At 34.5% G+C, this 24,976-nt stretch overlaps 2 protein-coding genes across 3 annotated transcripts; one reads left to right on the top strand and one right to left on the bottom strand.

Moving 5' to 3' along the window:
* Positions 1-1,941: 1,941 nt before the first annotated feature.
* LOC109237213 (pre-rRNA-processing protein TSR2 homolog) lies at positions 1,942-6,188 on the top strand. The gene is made up of 4 exons (XM_019403485.1): positions 1,942-2,271; positions 2,626-2,714; positions 4,062-4,175; positions 5,671-6,188. Exons 1-4 carry the CDS (start codon positions 2,073-2,075, stop codon positions 5,878-5,880), a joined length of 612 nt encoding a protein of 203 aa, XP_019259030.1. The 5' UTR covers positions 1,942-2,072; the 3' UTR covers positions 5,881-6,188.
* A 256-nt stretch (positions 6,189-6,444) lies between these two features.
* On the bottom strand, positions 6,445-15,065 carry LOC109237215 (protein argonaute 4A-like). Of its 2 annotated transcripts, XM_019403486.1 has the most exons (25): positions 15,006-15,065; positions 13,816-13,863; positions 13,213-13,270; positions 11,586-11,756; positions 11,255-11,463; positions 10,934-11,155; positions 10,720-10,856; positions 10,557-10,654; positions 10,375-10,472; positions 10,096-10,267; positions 9,903-10,019; positions 9,719-9,826; positions 9,505-9,567; positions 9,306-9,419; positions 9,047-9,215; positions 8,813-8,925; positions 8,580-8,717; positions 8,360-8,490; positions 8,184-8,249; positions 7,714-7,777; positions 7,518-7,629; positions 7,348-7,421; positions 7,158-7,252; positions 7,037-7,068; positions 6,445-6,880 (listed from the first exon to the last, which is right to left on the bottom strand). In XM_019403486.1, the coding sequence occupies exons 4-25, from the start codon at positions 11,739-11,741 to the stop codon at positions 6,705-6,707; spliced, it is 2,664 nt and encodes an 887-aa protein (XP_019259031.1). In that variant the 5' UTR covers positions 11,742-11,756; positions 13,213-13,270; positions 13,816-13,863; positions 15,006-15,065; the 3' UTR covers positions 6,445-6,704. The 2 variants fall into 2 exon arrangements, with proteins under 2 accessions (XP_019259031.1, XP_019259032.1); XM_019403487.1 differs by lacking the exon at positions 13,816-13,863 and having other exon boundaries at positions 15,006-15,024.
* Between the last annotated feature and the right edge of the window lie 9,911 nt (positions 15,066-24,976).

Here is a 24,976-nt window from a genome sequence, read left to right on the forward strand (position 1 = left end):
TCCATATTTTGAAGATCGAAATACCAGTATAAGATACTAAAACAAAAGGAATTCTAAGCTAAAATACTACACATTACTACGCTACAAGGCTCTAAATTTTACTACGCTAAAAGGGTCTACGTTTTACTACGCTAAAAAGGTCTAGATTTTACTACGCTAAAAAATAATCTAACCTAAACATAAACAACAAATAAATTTAATTGCAAATAAAACACAAAACGGCATGAAAGCACATATATATAAATGAGAATATTAACAGACAAATTTATTTGACAAATTTATATTTTTATATAAAACAGTAAAATTAAATCCGGATAAATTTAAGATGCTAATTTCGAAAAAAAAAATACAAACCGAAATAGAACACATACAAATCAAATAATATGCATTATTATAAAAGTTTCAACTTAAAATAAATCGAAATACCTCGATTTAGAATTTTCGGAAATCAAATAGATCGAAATTTTGACTCCGAAAGCGTTAACCAACAATAACAAGAAGCTCTACTCGAGTGTGGGACCTACGATCTTCAAGTTTTATGTGCCGGGGGGACCCAATTTTTTTTTATATATTGGCGGACAGTTTACAGTGGGGGGACCAAGGGTGGGAGTAAAATATTTGAAGAAGGAAGGCGACGGGTGAAGAAGATGGAGGATTTTTTTATTAAGGGGTATAACGCCAGGTTTTCTGGCGCTATATCACTGTGTCAGTATATAACGCCAGAAAACCTGGCGCTATATATTAACGGTGCATTTACCGTTATTATATAGCGCCTGATTTTCTGGCGTTATATATATTATGATCACCTTTTTTTTTTTTTTTTTACACTTATTTGTGTTTTTTGAGTTCAAAATAACAACATTTTGGTTCCGGACTGATTGTGCTTGACCCTTATGTTGCTCAGCTTTTGAATAAGCAACATGCACTCGAAAAGAATAGGATCATAAGCACCATTACCAAAGTTTAGCATTCTAATAACCCCTATGGAATCCGTAGCTATTTCTAGTGGGGTGAGGTTCCTCTCCTCTACTATTTCTAGTCTTTGCAGCTTCTTATACTCTATATAATAATGATATAAGTTAATAATACATTGACTATTAATCACCGCATAATAATGGCTTTATTATTAATTATCATATGAATATTTATTGAATTATAATATTCATATAATTAGTACGTGAATCAAATTATTCGTTAGTTTATCTTTTAGTTACTTTACTTAAGTTTATCTTAACTTAGCAGACCTATAAAACATCTCATGCAACAAAAATGGAACACTTAATGTATCGTTTCATAACATACTGTATCGTACTGTATCGTATTGTACTGTATTGTTTGATAAATATAATGTTTGGATAAATTGTGTCGTTTGCCCTCGTTTTATGATATCATGCACCAGCAACATGAAGAATAAAATTGCAATATTATATATAAAAAAAATTACGATGCAGGGTATAATTACTATATATAAAAAGGTAGGATAAATGATAAAATAAAATTATTTAACAATAATGAAGGGTGAGATTGAGAGAAAAGACAAGGTAACGATGCGACCACACCAAATAGGTTGTTACATAAAGTGGCATATTTCGTCGTTACGTAACGATTGATTTAACGATACGATACAATAAAATTTAAATAACAATCAAAATAAATATCGTATTTAAAGTAACAATACGATACAATACAACATGTAACAACCATCCAAACAAGCTGTAAATCTCTTATTGTCATGCCATAAAAAGAGAGAGTATTTTAAGTTGTTTACTCATTTGTAGTTGGCAAATGAATAGACAACAATGGTTTCATCGAAATATATCTATTTTTGTTGTTCCTTTAATATCTTTAATTTTCAGTTTTTAGGTTATTGCAAAAAAAAAAAAAAAAACTAAAAAGGGAGTTTGAAAAACCTCTTTTATTTTCTCTCTTTTGTTATTGTATATACCCAAATTCCTCCAAAATTCCATCCCTAATTTACTCAGCCAGTAGACACTACCACCTGCGCCTCTGCTCCCAAAACTTTGTTCCACTCCTTTTTTGTCTTCTCAACCATTTTTATTTTTTTGTTCAGAATGGACAACGGCGCCAGCAAGGCATCAGCTCAGCTGACGGCTGAGGGGGCTGCACAGTTACAGGAAGGCATCGGGTTGGTGCTAGGTAGATGGACGGCCCTTCAGATGGCTATCGAGAACGACTGGGGTGGTCGTGGCTCTCGTGAAAAATCCAGTCAGCTCAATGTCGACATATTTTCGGCTTTCACAAATTCCAAAGGTAATTCTGCATATGATTAATAATCCGTCCGTCTCAATTTATGTGTTTTAGTTTTACTAGGCACGGAATATCCTTTGATCTTGTGGTTTTAAACATGGCATGCCATTTGGAGTTTTATCAAGGATAAAATGGAAATTTGAAACTTAAAACTTACTAAATATAAAAAGAGGCAACTTTTTTGAATCAAACTAAAAAGAGAAGCAACACATCAATTGAAATGGAGGGAGTAACATATTTAAGCTATTCCCAGCTGCTAATATACCTTTGTGTTATTCCCTGTTTATTGTATTTGATTAAAAAAATTGGTTTTCTTTTATTGTTTTTGTGGGGTCCTCATTGTTTTTCGTTATGCAGAAAAAGTATATATGGATGATATAGAAGAGATTCTAGATGAGTTCATGTTATCTCTAAATACTGAAGTCAATGATGGCAGTCTTGAGGAGGTACCGTGCCCACTCCTTGTCCTGTAATCCTTATCATATTTATTTGCTGTGTTAAGACAACATAAGTGGGAATGATTTTATCGACAATGAAATCAAATGGAGCAGTTTTTATGCCTGTGTTTGGAAAACTTCAAACAAACTCCTCGTAAGTGCTTTCTTTTGAAAAGTAAGCACTTCGAATTTTCCAGAAACATAATCAAGCTTTGAAGTACATCTCATCCGATTTGAAATAATTCAACAAGTATATGCCGTGTGCAAACTTCTGGTGTGATTCAAGTGTGTAAATTCTCCAGATTGTCCTGGTATTTATATTATAGCACAAGTCATTAAAAGAAAAAAAAAATTGGGGTCTCAGTAAAGGTTTTTGTCGTTATCAATCAAATATGTTTACTCTGATGCTATTCTCTCAAGGTTATGATATTGCATTTGACTACACTTTCAAACTTAATTCATTTGGTGATTCCGAAAGAGAAGGCTAGTTACCATTTCGTGTTCGGCCAAAACAGGAAGCTAGGGGTATGGATTAGTTTTGTGGGAAAAAAAAGAATATTACATTAATAGTATACTGATATGAGTTCAATTTGGAATTGATCGCATGACTAGCGTCCTCTTCAGAACCAATCTTTATTGCTGCTCTGGTCCTTTGTTTCATACAACCAAACTGTCCAATTCAATTGGGAGTATCAAGGTGACTTAAGAACCATATCTTAAATTCAGTGCGTTTATCTCATTTAATTGATTAAAAATGAGATAAACGTCCACAGAATATCATGATGTGTTATTTTTGCCTGTAATAAAGCTTAGAAGGCTTAGTAATAACTTGCTACGGATATCTCATGGGAATATATAAATGAATTCTTGGAATCAATTGATAGTTTAGTCCACAACTTGAAGAAGCATGTTTGTGGTTTGCCCTCCCCTTTGTGGTACTCCGCCTCCCTACAGGCAGCCATTTCCCAGTTCTCCGTAGTTCTGTCCCATTCTCTCCTTTTTTTATCTGGGATGAGAAGTTATGTCCCATTCTCTTCGCTTCCATCCTCTAACCTTTGTACAAGGAGGCATCAAGCGTACAAAAAAGAAGATCAGGAAAGGGGCAGGGCCTTTTTCTTTGATATTTTCTATTTGTTATTGTTATCTTGAATTTTGACCAAACTGTTGTACTGTTCCTGTTAGGCAGAAGTACAGTTTTAGAGTATAAGGACTAAAATGGTAATTTACCCTTTCTAAATTATGTTGTTTACAGTGATTGGAGAATTTATTATTCGTGTAATCATGCATTTCTGTAAGGCTTTGGAGTGAGATCTGATGTATGCTTCCCTAACAATTAATATTGGTGTTTTCTTTCAGGTAGCAGAAAAATTGATGTTTATGCATGAAGAGTGCCTGGAAGGCAATTTCAATTCAATCAAACTGCTAAGAGAAACAAATATTGGAAGGAGACCTGCTACTTATGTCAGACAAGTAAGCATCCCCTTTTTATAGGCAGTATATGTTTTTTCCTCTGTGATCGCTAGAATTTTTTCTGTTGATGGTCGCCTACTACTTCGCTATATCCTATCATATGCATGAAAAAAGTGATGAAGAAGAACTAGTATGTTGGATGAGTTACTTGTGTGGAAGTAATATAGGCCTTAATTCATATTTATTACAAATGAAGCTTGGGTAATTCAGGTATTGGATAATGTTAACTGTATGAGATGAAATTAATTATGCACGGTGTACTTTTGCTAATTGTTCTTAGGAAGTAGGAACTTGAGAAGAATGAGAAACCTTATATATTCAACCGTTTTATAAGATAACAAGCACAACGCTGTATTCCTCAATTTTCCTAGCTGAAATGGTTGGTGGGAGGTGCATGTTTTTTTTTTTTTTTTTTTGATGAAGTAATAATAGATTTCATTGCTGGCATCAAGAAGATGCATAATAATACAAAAGTTATGGAAGCAAAAAAGACACTGTTAGCTCAAGTACAAAAAGACTATTCTAGTACCAGGGAGCTAATGAAGTTCAAAAAGTTGTCAGGAGAATCTAAGGGGGAAAGGTAATGCCAACTATAAAGATACAAAAGACATCTAGCCTTGAGGGAATGATTTGGAGTTGAAAGCAACATTTCTGTTACTGGAACATGCTGGTATATCAATCAATCAATTACTCTTCAATCCCAAATTAGTTAGGGTTCAGTATATGAATTCTTTCTGATAAGTAAGGTAATCATTTTGTTCATTAAGTGTAAAGCAACAGTAGGAAGATGCTGAATGTGTACTGTACAAAAGAGGCAAAAACTCAATTCCTAATCTTATTCAGGATAAGGAGCTGAGAAATTCTAGCTGTGTCTACACATATACATCAGCCTTTTGCACCACAAAGTTAGCAAGTATGAACATCTACATTTAAGAACAGTCTCCCTTTTTCCTTAAAGTGTCTTTGGTTTCTTTCACTCATTTTGTCGACATTATATTCTTGATAAAAAAAAAATCTTTGGTTTCTTTCACCAGCCAGCAAATACACGTCCATTTTCCTTTGAAGTATCATTGGTTAAGCCAGCGCTGTTGGCAATTAGATGGATTTGAAATGATACATGCTCTAGTCGGTTCATAGTTTGTGTTTGAACTACTTGTTGCATGGAAACATTATTGTAATATTCTTACTTGTCATTTTTATAGTCGAGACTCCAGAGTTTTCCCCTGATGGCCTTGTTCTTGAATTCTACTTGAGTGATTCTTGAGGAATTCTATAAAATATCTTGAACTTCTATTATTTTTAGCAGCCCCAAACCGTTAAATTCCATCCCAGGTTGATGCCTTTGATATATTGACTAATATCAACCCCAAGGGAAAAGTGCCCTAAATTGAAACTATTTGCTCTTGATTTTTTCCCCGTGATGCATCTTTTTGTAATTGGAGAATATTGTCCAGTGATAATTTGTTGTATTGCTTACTTTTGCAAAACTTTCTAGGGTGCTAGCGATGATGACGACAGCAGTGATGATGGGAATGAGAACTTGGGTAACAATTCATCAGATATGGCAATTGATTCTGTGGAAACGCAATCAAATTTGGGCCAGGGTATGGTAGTTGATGAGCCTGTGATGAAGCAGCCAGCTGAAGTGGACGAGGACGGGTGGACAAAAGTAGCTACAAGGCGTAACAAAGGTAGAAGGAATTAAAGCACTACTACACCTCATGGATTATACAAAAATTTTGTTCCCTAAACCTTAAAAATGAAGATAGCTTGGTATGTTGGTGAACTATATTTTAACAGTTGTAATTATGGCGATTGTAATGTGGTTTTGCTTCCTCTTGCATTGGTGAATTCTCCACCAATTATCATCTAAGGCTCAGAGACGGTCTTTTTGCTAGTTGTAACAATGAAATTTGTAGTTTAAGTAAAACAACATTATTTTAGTCCCTCATTAGTCACTATGTTCTATACAAATAACTATCAACTTAATGATATAATGGTGCTCTTTGTATTTTGTCTTCCCCTAGTCCAGGTGGACACAATGATGCACGTAACACGTACAATAGCCCTTTAATTATGCGATAAACTTTGTGATAAATGATTATCGAATTTCTCCTTTTTTTCAATTAATTAAGTGATTTTTCTCGTAACCTTCGTCTTACAACTTGTTATTGGCAGTTGAAAAAACTATACAGCATGCGGCTAAATATAACACCAGAGGTGAAACCACAACCAAGGAAAAAGCATGAAGTAGCAAAGATAATAAATAGAAGACGCAACTAAGTTAACCCTCTCATATAGACGAATGTTTTACCTAAAGGCTTAAACAGCAAAACTAAAGTTCCCTAAAACTTCTCCCTTGTCAATCAGATATACAAACAAAGCCAACGCAGTGGCTTAGAGGGAGACAGAGCACGACATAGTTAATTTACTGATTTCTGGCATTCATCCCATCATATAACCAGTTCTAATATTTAATATTACAGAACTAAAAGTTTGCTTAGTTTATTTTTTCTCCAAATGTAAGACTTAGCAGAAGAACATGGAACTCCGCACATTCCTGTGAAGCCGAGGCAATGCGGGAACTGGAGCACCACCAACTGCTGTAACTCCACCGTGGCTCGACGATGTCTCTGACAGTTCATCAAACTTGATAAACTGTGACATCTGTGCTGCTGCCAAGTGGGCATAACATATAGGTGCAACTGCGCGAAACGTATTAAGAATAAACAAAATTGTTCATCAGATCAACATTAGGAGTAGTATGTGATGATATTCCATATGTAACACCTTTCAAGCCAAGTAAAGAATCATAATTCCTGAAAAAGCAATACTAGTAAAACACAAATGATTTTTCTTACCAACAGAGATGGCTGTAGTACTTCTCTGATACCTGCAGTGCAGTAGAAAAGATATATAAAATCTCTCAAGGAAGGATTTGAACAAGTAACATCTACTCATAGATATAGATTGTTCACTTACACATATGATAGTGAATGGACCAACTCTTGCATGTCATCAGCTGAAAATCCAATTTCATCATGCAGGACATGGTAGTGAGTCGGCCGTGTTGTTCCCTGAATAGCACAAAGATGACAGAAGCTCATCATAGATTAGAAGCAATAAATATGAATCATAGAGCAGTCTCAAACAAGGACTCTACAAAACTTACAATCGGCCCAGCATGAGCACACATGTAGAAGTCGTTGTTCTTAGGATGGCAAATTGCATTGTCGATCACAGTCCCTGCATAGAAAGATATTTCAAGGAAGTTTATACAGAACAGAGTCAATCAAATTATACTCCAGTAATAACACAAACTAGGTAGCTAAAAGTACAAACCAGGAAGAACATTATCAGGTGAGTTGGTCTGGAAAAACTTTGTGTGGTGATTCTTTTGTGCAACAACGACTGTGAACTTTGGAAACCAATTCTCATCCAAATGATTGCAGGCCTAGAGAATATGGTCATATTTAGTGATCAGGAAAATAATAGGTGTCATGGAAAAAACTAAGCTGCAGTTACTGCACATTCAAACCTCGATAATCTGATCGAGCTCAGTGTTTATCACTTGGTTGAACTGGGACTCACTCACTCCGTCTCTGTACATCCATGACAGCTTAATCATTAGCAACTATATGAAAATTTTAATGTGCACGAATGAGAAGAAACCAAAAAATATACATCATGTGCTAGTGTGAAGAGTATGCTTAAGTTAGATGTTGCATAATCAACATAGCACTAAATCAGAAAGCTGGTCTTGAAAGCATAGTGAAGGACATAAGAATTAAAGCCCTCAGAAGTAATGTCTTCCATTGTTTTTATATTTTTGCTTCAAGTCTACTTGAGAAGGGGAGAAAAGGTTGTGACGAAATGGAGAACTTGCATAAAATGTAGATATGGAGTTGGAAAGTACAACAAATTCTAGTTCCAAATTCACAGAACTGCATTTGAGTAAACGATTCAAGATTGAATCAGTTCTCTTAACTTGCTTTCTAGAAATTATACCTGAAAATTATGATATGCTCAGGTTTCACTTTGTTAGAACTTGAGTAGAAGTCCACCAGCAGCTCCCTGTATACAGAACAAAATTCTTAAGCAACAAAAAATGGGGGCATTCGATATAGTTACATAGCATAGAGAGTACTCTTGTATCAATTACAAAGCATTGAACCAGCAACTACCTGATAAGGCCATCATCTTGAGTATCTGATACTTTTTTGTACAGAGAGTCTATCATTTCCAGCTTTGGCGACTGAGTACGAACAGCTGCTCGATAGCGCGAAATAAGGGGCCATTGTCTAGAACTGACCACCTGATAATCACAAATCCATAGAATCAGCACTATCTAAGACAGAGAGAGAAGTTAAGCAATATAAAATGAGCAACATTATCTTTGAGTACCGCTGCAATGGATGGAACATCTGCTCGTCCAGGTGAGCCATGAGAGACATCCATTCCAATAATAATTGTGGGAACTTTTGAAATCTGAGGTAGTACAGGGGAAAGCTCCATAGCTAAAAAGGAATTCATACCACCCAGCTGCAAAGAAGCACCACACGTGGAAGAGGTGTTTGTTAATCAATCAGGAGTCAATATATAGTTGGAGTAAAAACCTTTTGTCAATTCAAACTTGCCTTAGCATTGATTTTCAAGAGCACATTGGTAAGGTACTGATCATTGATCTTTGTAGGAGCAATGCATTGTGTGACAATTCCAAGATCGGATAAATTCCTTCTCTTCCAGGGGCCTTCAATATGGAAAATTACCAGAAAAGAGACAATTAAAAAAGAGGTTCCAGCCACTATTATATAAAACTTTAAATGTAAAATTCAGAAGGAACCAAGATTGGTTGGCTCTAAGGCAACAACCATAAAGGTCGGAATTCTTCCTCTCTGGAAGTATGCAGAGAAGGAACTGAGGCGGAGATGGAAGTTTTGATTTCACAGCTTCTAGCATCTTCTCAACTCTCACAGGAGCAGGATTGCGTCTGAACTGTGGATTCTCCTCAAAGATATGATCAAATGGTTTGCTGATGGACTACATAGATAATGGAACACGTTAATGATGCAGAAATATGATTATATATATGTATATATACATGCACTCTAGAGTTGGAAAGGTACTCACAATTCCTTTTTGTTGCCCACACCTTTGTAGATCCATACAAAGCTTACGGACATCACAACGGGCAGAGAAGTTCACAACTGCCCAACGCTCAAGTTTGCTCAGTTCAACCAATTGCTGTGTTGGTAAGACTCCAAATTCAAAGGACTAGCATTGATAAGTCATTAGGAGAACGTAATATTGTTAAGCAAGATACCCTTACCTTCTGGTTAAAATTCCACCTTCCGTTTCTAGGAAACAAGTCTTGATCTCTGCCTACCTTCAACTGCAGAATAAGAAATAAAAAATGTCCATTCTTGTCAGTCATTGTGTACAACCTCAAATTTTCTAATCCAAAAGTGCCAACCTGAGAAACTTCTAGCAATTAAAAATGACAAAAGACCAACAGCAGGAAATTGAACATCGATCATGCTCACCTTTGGAGTTGGCAAGATACGACCTTCAACTTGAGTAAACTGATCACTGATCGAAATTCCAGCAGATCCAAGAAGAGGGTCAGCCTTATAGTTGCTGGTCTTTAGAGCCTGCAAGGTTTACATGATAGTGAAATGCATAGCTCGTATGAAATTAGTACAGGCTACAATTGATTCTAGAGCTTACATCACCCAATGTTCTCATTCTTTCTTGGGGCTTCTGTCGGGATTTTTCTACCAGGGAAGCCCTTTGTAGATTGGACAGCGCCTTGGTATAGCGTTGCAGAGACACCAGGTGGCAAAGCTGACAAGACAGAAAGGAAAACTGTGAGGTCACAAACATTAAAAGCTGCACATATTAGGTGTAAATTGTCTAGTACCTCAAGAGGAATAAAAGTTGGATGTTTGGGTTTCCCAACGTTTATGCAAGGAAAATCTCCAGAATAATTCAAAGGAATATGGCGATGATGAGTGAAATATTCATAAACAGTCAGCTCAACCTCTTTCTCTTCCCCAGCCATACCATTTCCACTTTTCTGCTTCAATGTGAAACTGGAACACAAAACAACTGACAATAAATCTTTGCGTGCTCTAAAGCAAATCAGTCCACAAAATGTGGAGAAAAGAAAAATGGATTCATAATGAACAAACAAACTGACGTCTGCTCTTTGCAAGGCTTTTCAGTGAGGCCGGTGATTTTGTATTCCCTATTTGAGGGGCTGGCCTTGATCCTCAGATTCTTGAGCATCTTCTTGGCCTGGGATAGAGGAGTAAATATGAAAACTAAAAATGTAACTGCTGCAAGGAAGGAAAAGAGAATGAGTAATAGACTAATAGTTACCTTGGTCCAGTCAATCTGGTAAGGATCTCTTGCATTTTGATTTGCCAGAAGGAAGTCTACCACTGGCCCTGGCTGCACAATCATTGTTGTTGATGCATCTGCAAGCTCAAACATTATAAGATAATGATTTGGGGGAGGTGAGAAAATGCAGATAACAACTTACCCATGTTCAATGATAGGCCTCCCTGAGTGGCCCGGAAACTTGAATGGAAACCCCTGCATCCTAAAACTCCTCCACCAAGCTCAGTGAAGTTTCTTGGCTCATCATGAAAAAAAGATTGTCGCACAATCAGGCAGCCCCTGTAACAAAACAAAAAAAAACGAGTTTTAGATAACCAGAATAAGTTGTCAAGGCAGAGAAAGAAGCAATTCCATACCGTTTGGCAGCATGCTGCCTCAAAACTATGTCAAGAACTCTCACTGTCTCTTGATACTGTTCGGAGTCTTGTCCCCGGAGTGCATTTGTTATTGCTTGCATCGGTATTTTTGCAGCATACTTAATTACCACTTTATATGCCTTGGACCGTGGCTGCCTCTTTGACCTCTTTTTATCAGCCTCACTAGGGCTCCCTTCAAGACTTCCACCTTGAGTAGTGCTTCTGTACACATGAAGCAAAAGTTTAGTTGATGCATAAAATTGGTTTTTAAAAAACCAAAATCATTTATTGTAAAACGCAGAAAGAAATTTAGTACTGCACCTAGAAGAAGAAGAGAGATCCTCCAACACAACAGTAAACTCAAGTTTGTTGTGAGGTAGTGCACCAATTGTAAACAGGCTCTTCTCACCATCATAGGCAAAATCTTTGCCGGCTAGCTCCAATGCATACGTTTGTTGCACCTTGTCCAGAATTTTTCGTCCTATGCCTTTTGCCTCTACAGGATTTCCATCTTCATAATTTAGAGCAACCTGAGGCAATGATAATCAATATTTTTTCAGTTAACTTTGAAATTTAATCAAGTCAACACAGCATTTCACATTGTACTTTAGCACAAAGAAATTGAATGCATCATAAGCAGATGAGAGCTTACACTATAATGGAAGAAGTATCCATCAGAGTTGGTCATCCCTACTTTAAAATGGTTGGTGAGTAGACGAATCTTTTGCCCTTTTGATCCAAACCCTGGTCGAGCCATAGGAACACGGCTTGGTTTTGCTGTTGTAGCTTCACCTTTTGAAGACGCCATTTTCTAACGACCAACCTAATTCAGTAATTTGTTCAGAGAGAAGTTAAAAAAACAAGACTAATGGAATTTTAAGTGTCATAGCATTATGAAATGATGTTTCATCTTTCTGGTGTGAATAAACCAGTAAGATATAATATATCCTGTCAGTTTATCAAATAAATGATATGATATAGTTGTAACATCATGTAATCTTAACAGAACATATCACAACAGGACTAAATTTTCGTCTGTAGATTCAGACATGCTGCAGTTTGTGGCTATAAAAATATAATCAGACAAATCTTCAAAAAGTAACAGAATTTGAGAAGAAAGAAAGAAAAGCTCAGCATACAAGTAATGCACAGACACATAGAGGCACATAAATAGACCAAAGAAATGCATGTATTCATTCCACTTAGCCAACTGAAAGATCATGCATGAATCCTAAAATAAATGGCCAAGTATGTTGAATGCAAGTTATTAAAACAGAGAGGCTTGATCTGAAATGAAATGGGAATATAGAAGGACATTCAAACATGAGTAACAAACTATTACCTACCAGTAAAACAATGATAACAGAAAAGTACAAAAGTTGTACCCTTTATGGTTGATCATATAAAGATATCCACATTTGGTTAAAGGGTGGCACACAACTAACAAAGTTTGAAAGCCATATTACAGATATTATCATCTAGCTGTCAGGAAATTAACTGCAATAAATCTTGAGCGGCGACTATAAAATCTCAATAGAACATGTTACGAATGGTTCTCAGTATTCATTTCCAGTAAAAACACAAGAAAAATAAAGTAATATAATATTCTGGTAACATGAAGATTCAGATGAGATACTAATAGTATTCATCTTTCAGAAAAAGGGGAATTAAGGGAAAAGATTAAACCACAAAATACAATAAAGCTCCAGAAAAAGGGATTTGAAGAAAGAAAAGACTCCATATCAACATGAAGAAGCAACCACATAATTCATAGAACACGTGAAGTCATACAAACATGGTACTTAACATTTTAAGGTCTTATAATGCCTGAATTAATCCCTCTTCAACTAAGATAGCTAATACACAAGATCCACACTCCAGCACATATTCTCATATAAAATTGTACGTGTAGACCACAGAGACACAGGCACATACAAGCAAAATACAAATATTTTAGCAATCTAAACACATGCACATGCATATGGTTGCACACACACAATCCCTAGCTATAACCCCCCTCCAAATTTTTACTTAATTCCTGAAGTTATTGGTTTGTCTCAACATTTTTTTAGCTTTTCTAATTAGTAAAAAAGTTCCATAGCACTCATATTTTAGTCTACCTAATACATCTTTATTCCAATGCCACTTCTCTACATAAACAAACTCAAAAATATATCTTCACATGTTCTTCAACAAATGTTACTCCATATAAATCATACATTCAACTCTCTCTTAATAATGATATAATGTCTAGGGAGATCAAATAAATTAGGATATACCTGAAAGACTTAATTAATGGTGGAACCTCAGAGAGTTGTAAAGTTAGACCTTAGGCTTCTGCAGAAAAATCAATAAAAATTCAAAAATCAGAACATGCCTCTTCACTTTTATGCAAAGAGAACTAAAGGACAAATATATCTTTTCTAGAGTTGGAATTTTTTTTGCATGATTAGTGAAAGCAACATTTTATTTAAGCATGACTAAAATAGTAGTAGTATAATTTATACAAAGAAACAAATTAGGAGTATTTCTTTTCAGAAGAAAAAGTTGATCTGCATAGCTGGAATATGGCAGTTGCTATAGACCAAAAAGAGCAAAGATTTCCATTTTTGGCAAACAGATTCAGAGCAAGAGGTTGACTAAAAAACACACACATAGAGCACACACACACTGAACATGCAGATAGCAGAGACAAACACTGATACAAAAGGCAAAAGTAAAATAAATGTAATGCATATGAATCAAAGCTAGCAAAAAACCAATTTCACATACCATCAAACAGTACATATGCAGAGAGCAAAAAAAAACTCAACACAAACAACTACATCCATGTTATACTGTACATACACACACACATATATATATATAGAGAGAGTAGATACCTCAGTTTTTAAAATTTAGAGAGTGGTAAAAGCAGACCCCAAGAATCCCTGCAAAAGTTTCCTCTCTTTTGTAAGTAATGGATAGTACAATATTCTTGTCTTTACTTATATGCAAAATTAAAGCATTGTACAAATATATCTCCTAATCTCCTATAGGATAAGGAGAAAAAAACTTTTACGAGTAAATGAGCACTACTTTTACAACTACTACTAGTAATAAAGTAATGTAATTAGCACACAATTAAAAGTTCAAAGAAAGCAAAGAGACTAAATAACAGCTGTATTAAAGACTAGAGTTTTCCTTTTTTGGCTAACGAATAAAGACATGCCAATGGACAATGGCTCAAGAAACAAAGAGACTGCCCATTATGACACTTGTTCGTTTTCAAAACTCTTTTACCTAAAACGGAAAACGGAACTTCTTCCAATGAGTTACTGTAAAAGGATACATGAACAGACATTGAACTTCATGAGAAGATGAAGCAACAAACCATCTCATATATAGACTCATAGGAGCACATACATACATATAATACATACATACATACATACAAATATATTTTACATGCATAAGTGTCATTATTACCCATAAAAACACCCTCCCTCGAAACCCCATTAGCAAGAAACCACAAAAAAACAGAGTGAGTAAAACCCTTTTACCAAAAACGGAAAAGGAAACTTCTTCCAATGGCTAACTGTAAAAGGATATATGAACAGACAGATTTTGAAAAGAAAATAACATTGGACTTCAAGAGAAGATGAAGCAACAAATCATCTCATAGACTCATATATACATACATTATAATCATGCATAAGGGTCATTACGACCCAAAAAAATCTCAAAAACAACAAGTTTTATCCAATATTGTTTACACAAACCTACAGAGAGAGCAAAGCAAGAGACGAAACCAGAAAGAGACGAAACAGATACAGTAGTCATGAAACATACAAACTGTGTAAAACCCCAAAATCTTTTCGCTTCAGGATACAGTAGTCATGAAACCAAAAAGAGAAAGAACAAGGGTAATGCACAATGCTTTGCAAAAAACAAACAATGTAAGACCCAAAATCTTTTCAGTTCAAGATACAGTAGTCATCAAGAAACAAGAAAAAGAAATCATTAAGAAAGAACAACGTTAATGCACAATGCTTACAAAGACAGAGAGAGAAGAGAAGAGGATAAACCAAACCTTAAAAACAGCTTTGTTAGAAAGAGAAAGATCGTAGCACAATATGAAAAGAGAGGGGGGAGGAATAAGGTTATATATATATATATATATATATATATATATATATATATATATATATATAATACTGATGTATATAGTGGTCGGGGGTTGGGATGGAGGGGTAGGGGACTAAGGGTGGGGTAGCAAAAAGATAGGTTATTGGTACTACTGCAGTTGCAGAGCTGCTGCTACTGCTAGTAGTAGTAGTATACCGTATTTGTATTTTGAGTGGAGAAACACGTACGGACGATGGACCACCTAATAATAATAATATGGGTGTCCTTTTCATATCTTTCTTGCTACTGCCCTAATTTCACTCCTTATTTGACCTAGCTTAATGTTTTATTATAACATTTTTATTATTGTTGTATTTGTATTCAATGGCGAAACTAGAATTTTTTTAAGGTTGCTCAAATTTTAAAGAAGTGAAAAGAAATTCCGGTAAAGGATGTTCAATATATGTTATACATCTCTAAAATATAATATTTTACCTATATATACACAATATAATTTTTTGACGAAGGGTGGTCAATTGAACATCCTTGATATGTTGTAGCTTCGCCCCTGTTTATATCGAAAATAGTTTTCCAAAATAATTTATCACGGAATTGATTTTTTTCTTCCATAATTTTCCCGCCTTTTCAATTTATATTTGACATGCGTGCATAAGTTACTGGACATAGAGTTTAAAAAAAAATACTATGGAACTCGCGCCTTAAAGATGCCATAAATTTTTTTGTGATTATAATAATATATCGTTAAGAATAAATAAAAAACTTAAGGTTAAATTGATTTCAAATATCAAAGGGTATCCCATATTTCACAATAGACCACGTAAGACTTATTTTCAGTTCATACTTGATAACTTTAAAGGTCGTCTAGCTGGATGGAAGACCAAATTCTCGACTATGGCGGGAAGAACTACATTAATAAAATCTACACTCAATACCCTCCCCAATCATGTCATGCAATACATCAATATTCCCACAAACATAATTAACAAAATGGAGCGTTACCAAAAAAACTTTTTGTGGGGTACCACTGATACACGGAAAAAGCTACATCTTATCAAATGAAAGCACATTACCACTCCTACAGTAAAGGGGGGGGGGGGGGATTAAATATCCAAAATCTAAGAACTAAGAATAATGCTTTGTTAGCAAGCCTAACTTGGAGGATCTTTCAGAAACCACAAGCTCTTTGGGCTAACACTCTCTTAAATAAATATCTCTCACTAAAATCGGTAGCTAATTGCTCATTGACTTGACGCAATATAAAAAGGTTGGAATCACTGTCAATTGGGTATCCGATGGAGAGTGGGGACAGGGAACCATATCAAGTTATGGACTGATCCATGGCTTAAATCTGGAACACCTTTGCGATCCATATTGATAGGACCACTGCCACAGTTTCATGACAAAGTTCCACTCTCTCACGTACTCACACATCAGAGATGGAATTGGACAAATTTCCCGTTTGAAATTACTGTGGACATAAAAAACGATGTCAATAAACAATACCTCTCTACCTATATGCAACAACAAGATCAACTCTTTTGGGCACTTACAAACAATGGACAATTCACTGTGCAAACTATGTATAAGGAGCTAGCTAATAATAAAATCCAACTCCCTATCACAACAAACGATTTCAAATGGATTTGGGCACGCCAATCCAACCAAAAATCAAAACATTCATTTGGCTATTACAACATAATAGGCTTCCCACGCGCCACTACCTCCATTATATAGGCATATCTGCAACACCAACTTGTCTTATCTGTCCAGAGACACCAGAAACTATAAGTCATATATTCCTCACCTGCTCTAATGCTCAACAATATTGGATTTCGATAGGACTGGATGATTACATTTGTCCCGCACATGGGCCCCACAAGCCAATGGTTACATAAAATAATTCACTCCAAACTTCTCTAGCTTCCCCATAAAGTTAACACACGCACTTTTTTGTCACTAGGCCTTTGGAATATCTGGACTACTAGAAATAAGATTTTATATGAACAGACTTCGCTAAAGCCAAGTCCACATCTAGTTTTAAATCAAACTATTAAGTTCGCCTATATGGCAGCATCACAACATACGCATCCTAAAAAAGTTCCTCTGAACCTTAAATGGATACCTCAAAAGCCTAACTATTACAAATTAAACACGGATGGGGCAACATCTTCCGAAACAGATGCCGATGAAATTGGAGGAGTAATTAGGAACCACTTAGGCGCTTGGATGGTGGGCTTTGCTGGCCAGGTCCCACATGTACATTGTATCACTACAGAGCTGCATGCACTCATAAAAGGGTTAAGTCTCGCTTTGGAAATGCAACTAATTCCGTTGGAAGTGGAAACGGATGCGCATGAGGTAATCACACTTTTAGATACAGATAATTCTAAGTACACTAACCTAATTTGTGACTGCAGGCACCTCCTCGGGATGCTACATAATCTACCAGTTCGACATGCGTACAAAGAACAAAATGGAATAGCAGACCAACTTGCAAAGCTAGGAATTAGGATGCAAGATCAGGCTATGCGGCAAATTTTTGTTAAACTACCGCTTTTTGTATCAGCTCAGCTGCAGGCAGATCAAATAGGAGCAACAACTCAACGTCTAGTATCTATACAAGATTCACAACAAGCTGCTTCTCACGATAGGAAAACATGTTTTGTTAGTAACCGTGTAGCTAATGAGGTTGTTGCCAATACTGTTTTGGCAATAGATAGGATAGCGACAACCTCTATCAGTAATAATGTATTTAGCGCTAGTATATGTACTATGGTGCACGAGCACCAATCCCCTGTACGCAACTTTTAATTTATGCAAGTCATCTTTTATAAAAAAAAAAAAGGGTGTCAAATTTTTTCTCATTTGTTTATGACTTTTATAAGGTCAATTTGTTGTCATTTTAATATATAGATTTGGTTAAATTTGTACACATTTTTAAAATTTTTAAAATTTTGTGGTTTGAATAGCTAAGAAAAATACTCTAGTTTCTTTTTCTAGGATTTCATAATGTATCTTTAACTAATATTTTATTACTAAACTTGAAATTTACATAAACTTTTCTTATCCGGATAATTACTATTAGAGACAGATCCAGAATTTAAACTTTGTGGGTTTAACTTTTAAGATTGTTATTGAACCTATTATATTTTATAGTTATGGGTTCATATCTACTATTTTTCTTATTTTAATAAATTTTTTACACATAAATTTTTACCCCGTATCAAAAATTAGGGATTCAATTGGACCTGTCGTTAACACACTACCTTCGCCCCTTATCGCAACCCCTTACGAAAGAAAGACAGCCAAAATCATCTTCAAAAAAAAGTATATTAATTTGAAGTTAATAAGTACAAATAGATATAAATAAAGTTCTTTAATATGTAGTGGAACTTTTAGAGACAATAAAACTTCATGGGGTTTCTTCTTGACAGGAAAATATTGTTGGAAAGCACATCCAATTTTAAGCAAATGGATATACAAACAATACCACATTTGAAATAAACTTATGGAAATCAGACAAGTTGAAGAGTTGGAATAAGTTGCATAATTTGGAACACAAATAAGGAAAGATTACCTTCTATAGCGAGATAATTTGTTAGGGGTAAATGCTTATTTGATGTTAACATCAAACAAAATATTAAGGGCCTGTTTCGATATAAAAAAAATTATTTTTTCTTGGAATAAGTGTTTGGCCATGAAAATTTCAAAATTTCACTTGAAGTTGAATTTCGAAATTTTTTAGCTAGCGTTTGGCCATAGATCTCAAATTTGTTTTGAAAAATCTGATTTGGGTGAAGTTTGGTTTGAAGATGAAAATGTGTTTGGACATACGTTTTCAAAACATATTTTCCAACTTTATTTTGGAAAAACATGTATATAATTCTTAAGTTTTGGGATTTTGGTCCAAAATCAGCTCAATAGCTGATTTTGGGATTTGAAATTTGGGATTTGGCCAAAATATGGGCAAAATTTATGGCCAAACATGAGTTTTGAAAATAAATCCCAAATTTATTTTGGCAAAACTCGTGGCCAAACGGGGCCTTAGAAATTTGAAAAACTCCAAAAGTTTGTTTTTCAATTCACTTCAAATTACTCATAAAAATTCAATAACAACTCCAAATTGTATTCATGTCTAAACACAACTCTAATTTTCAAATACTACCATTTTAACTTGAAAAAGAATTCACCTTTTTCCGGAATTTCACAATTCTTATGTCCAAACGCCCACTTAATCTTAACAATTAAATCTAAAGTAAAAATACATAGAAATTAACCATAAATTTGTGCATAAAAAACATATATTGTAAATTCGTTCATTTTCATGGATAGATATGGTCCTCTTAGAATTTAGACAATATAATATATTGCTCCAAATCACTGTCAAAATGGTGTAAACAAAAGGTCATACAACTAATCCTTGGGAGGGTTCTTAACTTAGTTCCAATTTTGGAACTTTAGGTGGGATATATATTATCTTCTTCTTTTTTAGGGGTGTGTTTGGCACGAAGGAAAAGTTTTTCAGGAAAATATTTTTTAATTTTCCCATATTTGGTTGGTTTAAATGTTTTGGAAAATATTTTCCTTATGAACTCATTTTCCTTATCAAAATAAGGAAAAATATTTTTCAAAACTCCTTCTCAACCTTCCCCACCCTATTCCCCATCCTCACCAACCCACCCCACACCCCACACCCACCCACCCAACACCACCCCACGCCTACCCACCCCACCACCTCTCTCCAATTTTTTTTTTTTTTTCAAATTTCAATTTTTTTCTGTCACCACCCAACCCGCTATTCCACCGCCCCTCCCGGGGAAAAAAATATTTTTATTTTTTTTTTTATAAATTTTCAGTTTTAGTTTTTCATCTTTCGTTTTACAGGTTCGAAATTTTACAAGTTCCAAAGTTATGAGTTCGGAGGTTTATGTATTTGGAAGTTTACGGGTTTAGAATTATAAAATTTATGGGTTCGAAAGTTTAGCGGTTCGGAAGTTTATGAAATTTGTGGGTTCGGAAGTTTGTTGGTTTGAAAGTTTATGGCTTCATGTTTATTGTATCTAAATTATTTATGAATACTCTTGAGAAGTTATTTTCCTTAATTTGCGTACCAACACTGAAAAATGAATAAGATTACTACTTGTTTTCCAAAAAAATATTGTCTTGGAAAATATTTTTCGTTATACCAAACACACCCTAGATGTGATAATTTATTAATATGTAAATAGTTTAAGGTGTATATATAATAGTTTGTTAATGTTAGACTAATTGAGAAAATTATTCTATCTCACACTATTACTCTACAAAGGCTTCAGAAACCTAATTATTTGAGATTATAAGTCAAAATATATACAAAGAGAATGAAGGGAAATTAGAAATTTGCTTAAACAATATTTGCATGAAATTTAGTGTCATTGATAGACCAACAATACTTACTTTATTTATATTGTAAATATCAGATTTTGAAAGAAAAACTAGTTTTTTATAATATTTATGGCGTCTCATATCAAATCGAGCGCCATTTTCAGAACAGACATAATTATTTGTCTGAACATTTTCTATTTAAACCATAGTTATACATCATCTCCTAACGCTATAAATTTTCACTTTTGCAGGTTGTCACTCAACACATTATCTTACAAAATAAATGTACTTGTGCTCCTTTACATTAATTTAGAGAAAGTGGTGGTAAAAAGTCAAGTTCACAAAATCTGTAAATGGATATATGGCCTCTTATTAAAAATTTTAAGGTGTTGTTCAAAATCAAAATAATTTAGATAAGTTCACGCATTAAATGGTTGAATCTTACAAAAATTAATGCACTTCTTACATTGATACATGAATGATTTAGATTCATACTTTCGTTAGTGTAAATAAGTAATTCCTTAAACTCCTATATCTATGACGCTCCTTCAATCCACGTTTTTCTTTTGTCTTTTCACTTGTGCTCCTCTATAATTCCCTTATCCATTCCTTTCATGTGATATAACACAGCTAGTTAATCAGTTCGCGCTTGATCTGTTAAACATTTTTTCGTTCTTTTATTAATCAGTTGATATAGAAGAACATAATTTTTTGTTACCATCTAAGACATACATATAGGGAAAAAACTAAATATCAATGTATATAAAAATGTTAAAAGAAACACAAAGTCAAATAAAAAGATCATCTCTTACCTTTATGTAGAATTATGATGACACAGTTCTCGACGAACAATCTTTTCAATTGGGGAAGAGAGAAGTTAACGCAACCGTTGTATAAAGAAAAAATTAAGTAATGTTGTCAAAATGTTGTTCATAAACTACCTTCCTATTAAAATTTGGTCCATAAATAATAATGATAATCCAGTAATAAGATTTTGGAAATAATTAAAACATTACAATAGTCACTCTAATTAATGATTTGGAAGAAAAACTTTTTACTACTAAAATTATTAATTGCAAGTTTTTCTAATATAATATCTTAGTAGAAATACTTCATAAAAAAAGATAAAAATTAAAAAAAAAGTAGGTATACTCCCCCCCTTTAATAATTTGGATTAATCGAGCATATTGGGCTAGGACAGTAATTGGCGGCGGGCTGCTGTAGTACTTCTAATTGGGCCTTGGCCTAATCCACAAGAAGTATGACTTGCACCAGCCCTATCTGCTTTTACACTTAAGCTCAACCAATTTTTCCAACAAATTTAAATTTTAGCCTAATGAGAGCAACTTCACCTACGATGTGCTTCTTCTTTCTTCAAAATTTCAACGTATAATTTGCTAGTTAATTTGTGTCCCCTTTAAATTATTAAAATTTATAAGAGTATAGGTTTAGCGAGACATAACTTACAAAAAGTTATACTAGTGCGAGGCATGACTTGTTCAAAATTATGCAAGGGGGAGGGGGCATAACTTTGAACAAGCAATTGTACCCCGTCCAATCATAACTAGGGATGGCAAACGTGGTGTGCGAGTTTAAATGCGGGGCGGGGCGGCTTTAAGTTTATGCAGTCCGGGGCGGGTTCAACCATTTTTTTTTTTTTTTTAAATTTAACTGCAGTTGCGGGTTAGGGATTTGTTTAATACCTGAATCGTGCATTTGCTGCTTTTTGTTCATGAAGATTAAATGTAATCGTAAAGTTAGTAATATGCTTTCTCAATTGGAATTTGTGTCATAAATTTTCCCTTACTCATCTTTATATTTTTATTTTTATTTTAAATTTTGTTAGTTCATTAATCTCCTCTTTTCTTCCTCCTTTAACCTTAAAGGTGTGGGTCATATAATATAGGGAAAATGTCCAAAATTATCCCCCTACTATGGTATATTGTTTACTTCTACCACCCGTTATACTTTTCGTCCAAATCTATCCCTACCGTTAACAAAGTTTGTAAAATTACCCCTAACCCTAACGTCCCTCCACTGTGGTAGCTAACCCCTCTAATATTTTGTCCATGTTAGCAGCCAAGTCAGCAGGTCCCACCAAATAAAATGCTAAGGTGGAGCCCATATCACCACTTTTAATAATATCTTAATTATTGCATTTTTTTTACAATAACGAGAGACAGCAGTTGCATGATTATTCTCTTTTTTGCTTACAAAGAAATATAAGAATGAGAGGATAATCAAATTTCAGATTTGCTTGCAAAAATAATAAAGAAACATTCAGATTTGCCAAATCAAATTACATTTTCAGATTTGCTTGCAAAGAAACATAAGAATGAGAGGATAATCGGATTTCAGATTTGCTTGCAAAGAAAATAAAGATACATTCAGATTTGCCAAATCAAATTACATTTTCAGATTTGCTCGCAAAGAAACATAAGAATGAGAGGATGACAAAATATGGTCGCCGACGAATCGTTCATCACCGGGCTTGCCGATGGTGTAGATCTGAAAGCTGTAGAAATTTTTAGTCATAGATCTCCCATATCTACATACTTCCAATGAACAAACCAAACCACATCGCAGAGGACGACCATTTTCATCTATTTCCGGCAAGGTAACGCTAGTTAAGGCGTGGTGACAGTCACCGGATTCTGGCAGCATGGCCAGATGAACGAAAATAAAAGGGAAACGACGGCTGAGCATATGAAAGATGGACTACCACCTGATACAAAGGTCCGCCGGCCAGCCGATGACCAATTCCGGCGGCGACGATCACGGGCAGAGAAGAGGAAGAAGGGCGCCGCCCCTTTGTTCTCTCAAAGTGAGAGAAATCTCAAAGTAGTTATTGCATTTTTATTAAATTAGAAAATTTTGTTTTTTTTATCTTTTTCTAATTTTGATAAAGAAATATAATTTATTTGAGGATTAAATTACTTTCAATGGTGACAAGGCAATTTATTTGGTGGGACCTGCTGACTTGGCTGCTAACATGGACAAAAGAGGGGTTAGCTGCCACAGTGGAGGGACGTTAGGGTTAGGGGTAATTTTACAAACTTTGTTAACGGTAGGGATAGATTTTGACGAAAAGTATAATGGGTGACAAAAGTAAATAATATACCATCTCTACTAATAACAATGAAAAAGTTATATTGCTTGTTATTATATTTGTGAAAATTTAAAATTGAAAACAAAAGTTAAATACCAACCCTCAAAAGGGATACCGGGGTGCAAATTCTTGACAGTAATAATACCTAGTGAAAAGAAGCATGTGTTCTGCTTGGATCCAAGCTATCCAACAATCAACATAAAAATTGGATATTTTTGATTGAACTTTATAATGTGTGATATTCTCCTTGTATACACACAACTCTTTTCATGCATACCCTACATAAAATAGTTGATTTTTGATTGAAAAAGATAATGTATGGCATGTTCTCCTTGTATAATTCGGCTCTTTTTAAATATCGACGTGTTAATCATGCGACATTAACGTAGCTAGCTTACACAATTATTTAAATCATAAATTATGTAACTAGAAATGTGTTCAATCATTTAATTATTATGTAACTAATACAAATGGTTTTTTAATTATTAAACAGCTAATGTGTGATTAAGCAAGTTTGATAGAGAATGAGCGAATGACCAGCCGACCCAAGTGATTCGAGAGTGTGCACTAAAGTTAGTAAAGTAGTTCAAAATTGAGTTACGCGCATGTAGTTTATTGGGATTTTTTCGTTGCTATATAATATTTGAAATTGTTATAAAACAATAAATGAAGAACAAGAGTATTGTAGAGAAAAGTAGAGAGAGAGAATTCTTACTGATATGAGATGAATTACAATGGAATAGAACCCTCTATTTATAGGGAGATTGTGACTTAGCTACTAAGTAATAAACCCTAGAATCTCTCTAAATATAGACATTAACCATAAATATAATTCTATTTATAACACTCCCCCTTGAATGTCTATTTAATAGATAATGTGTCTCTTTAAACCTTAGCTAAATAAAACCCAGTGGGAAAAAAATTCTAGAGAAGGAAAAAGAGTACACATATCTAACAATACGCCTTTTGGTTGCCTCGTTAAAAACCTTGCAAGGAAAACCCAGTGGGACAAAACCTTGTAAGGGAAAAAGAGTGCAACGCGCATTAACTCCCCCTCATGAGAGCATCAATTCACATACTTGAGCATTTGCATTCCAATCTTGTGCACCATCTTCAAAGATCGTTGGTGGATATTTGATAAACAATATCAGCCATATTAACTTCAACGAATTTGTTTCACCTTGAAATCATCATCCCTGATAGATATATTATCTTCATATAATCTTGCTGGAATCATCATTTCAATATCTTCACATAGAGGTGAAAACTCTTGCTATCATATTATCATGCTTATAGTTATAGCAAGATACATTTGTGCACAAATTGCACTGAGAAAGTGGTACTTCAAGATCAAGAATTATTTATGCTTCAAGCAACTTAAATCCTTCATGGATTGTCATATAAGTTAAGTCATATAAGCCATATAAATAGACTTTAGATTT

Source organism: Nicotiana attenuata, unplaced genomic scaffold (genome assembly GCF_001879085.1).
Source record: "Nicotiana attenuata strain UT unplaced genomic scaffold, NIATTr2, whole genome shotgun sequence".
Taxonomy (NCBI): Eukaryota; Viridiplantae; Streptophyta; class Magnoliopsida; order Solanales; family Solanaceae; genus Nicotiana; species Nicotiana attenuata.

Bases quoted from the DNA above. Each gene is read 5' to 3' on its own strand.
- LOC109237215 (XM_019403486.1), bottom strand. From the start codon at position 11,741: ATGGCGTCTTCAAAAGGTGAAGCTACAACAGCAAAACCAAGCCGTGTT. The intron at 10,857-10,933 runs GTATGGAATTGC...GTTTTGTTACAG, and splicing joins AGGCAGCATGCTGCCAAACG to GGGCTGCCTGATTGTGCGAC. The intron at 8,718-8,812 runs GCAAGTTTGAAT...GCTTCTTTGCAG, and splicing joins TCTTGAAAATCAATGCTAAG to CTGGGTGGTATGAATTCCTT.
- LOC109237213 (XM_019403485.1), top strand. From the start codon at position 2,073: ATGGACAACGGCGCCAGCAAGGCATCAGCTCAGCTGACGGCTGAGGGG. The intron at 2,272-2,625 runs GTAATTCTGCAT...TTCGTTATGCAG, and splicing joins GGCTTTCACAAATTCCAAAG to AAAAAGTATATATGGATGAT. The intron at 2,715-4,061 runs GTACCGTGCCCA...GTTTTCTTTCAG, and splicing joins ATGATGGCAGTCTTGAGGAG to GTAGCAGAAAAATTGATGTT.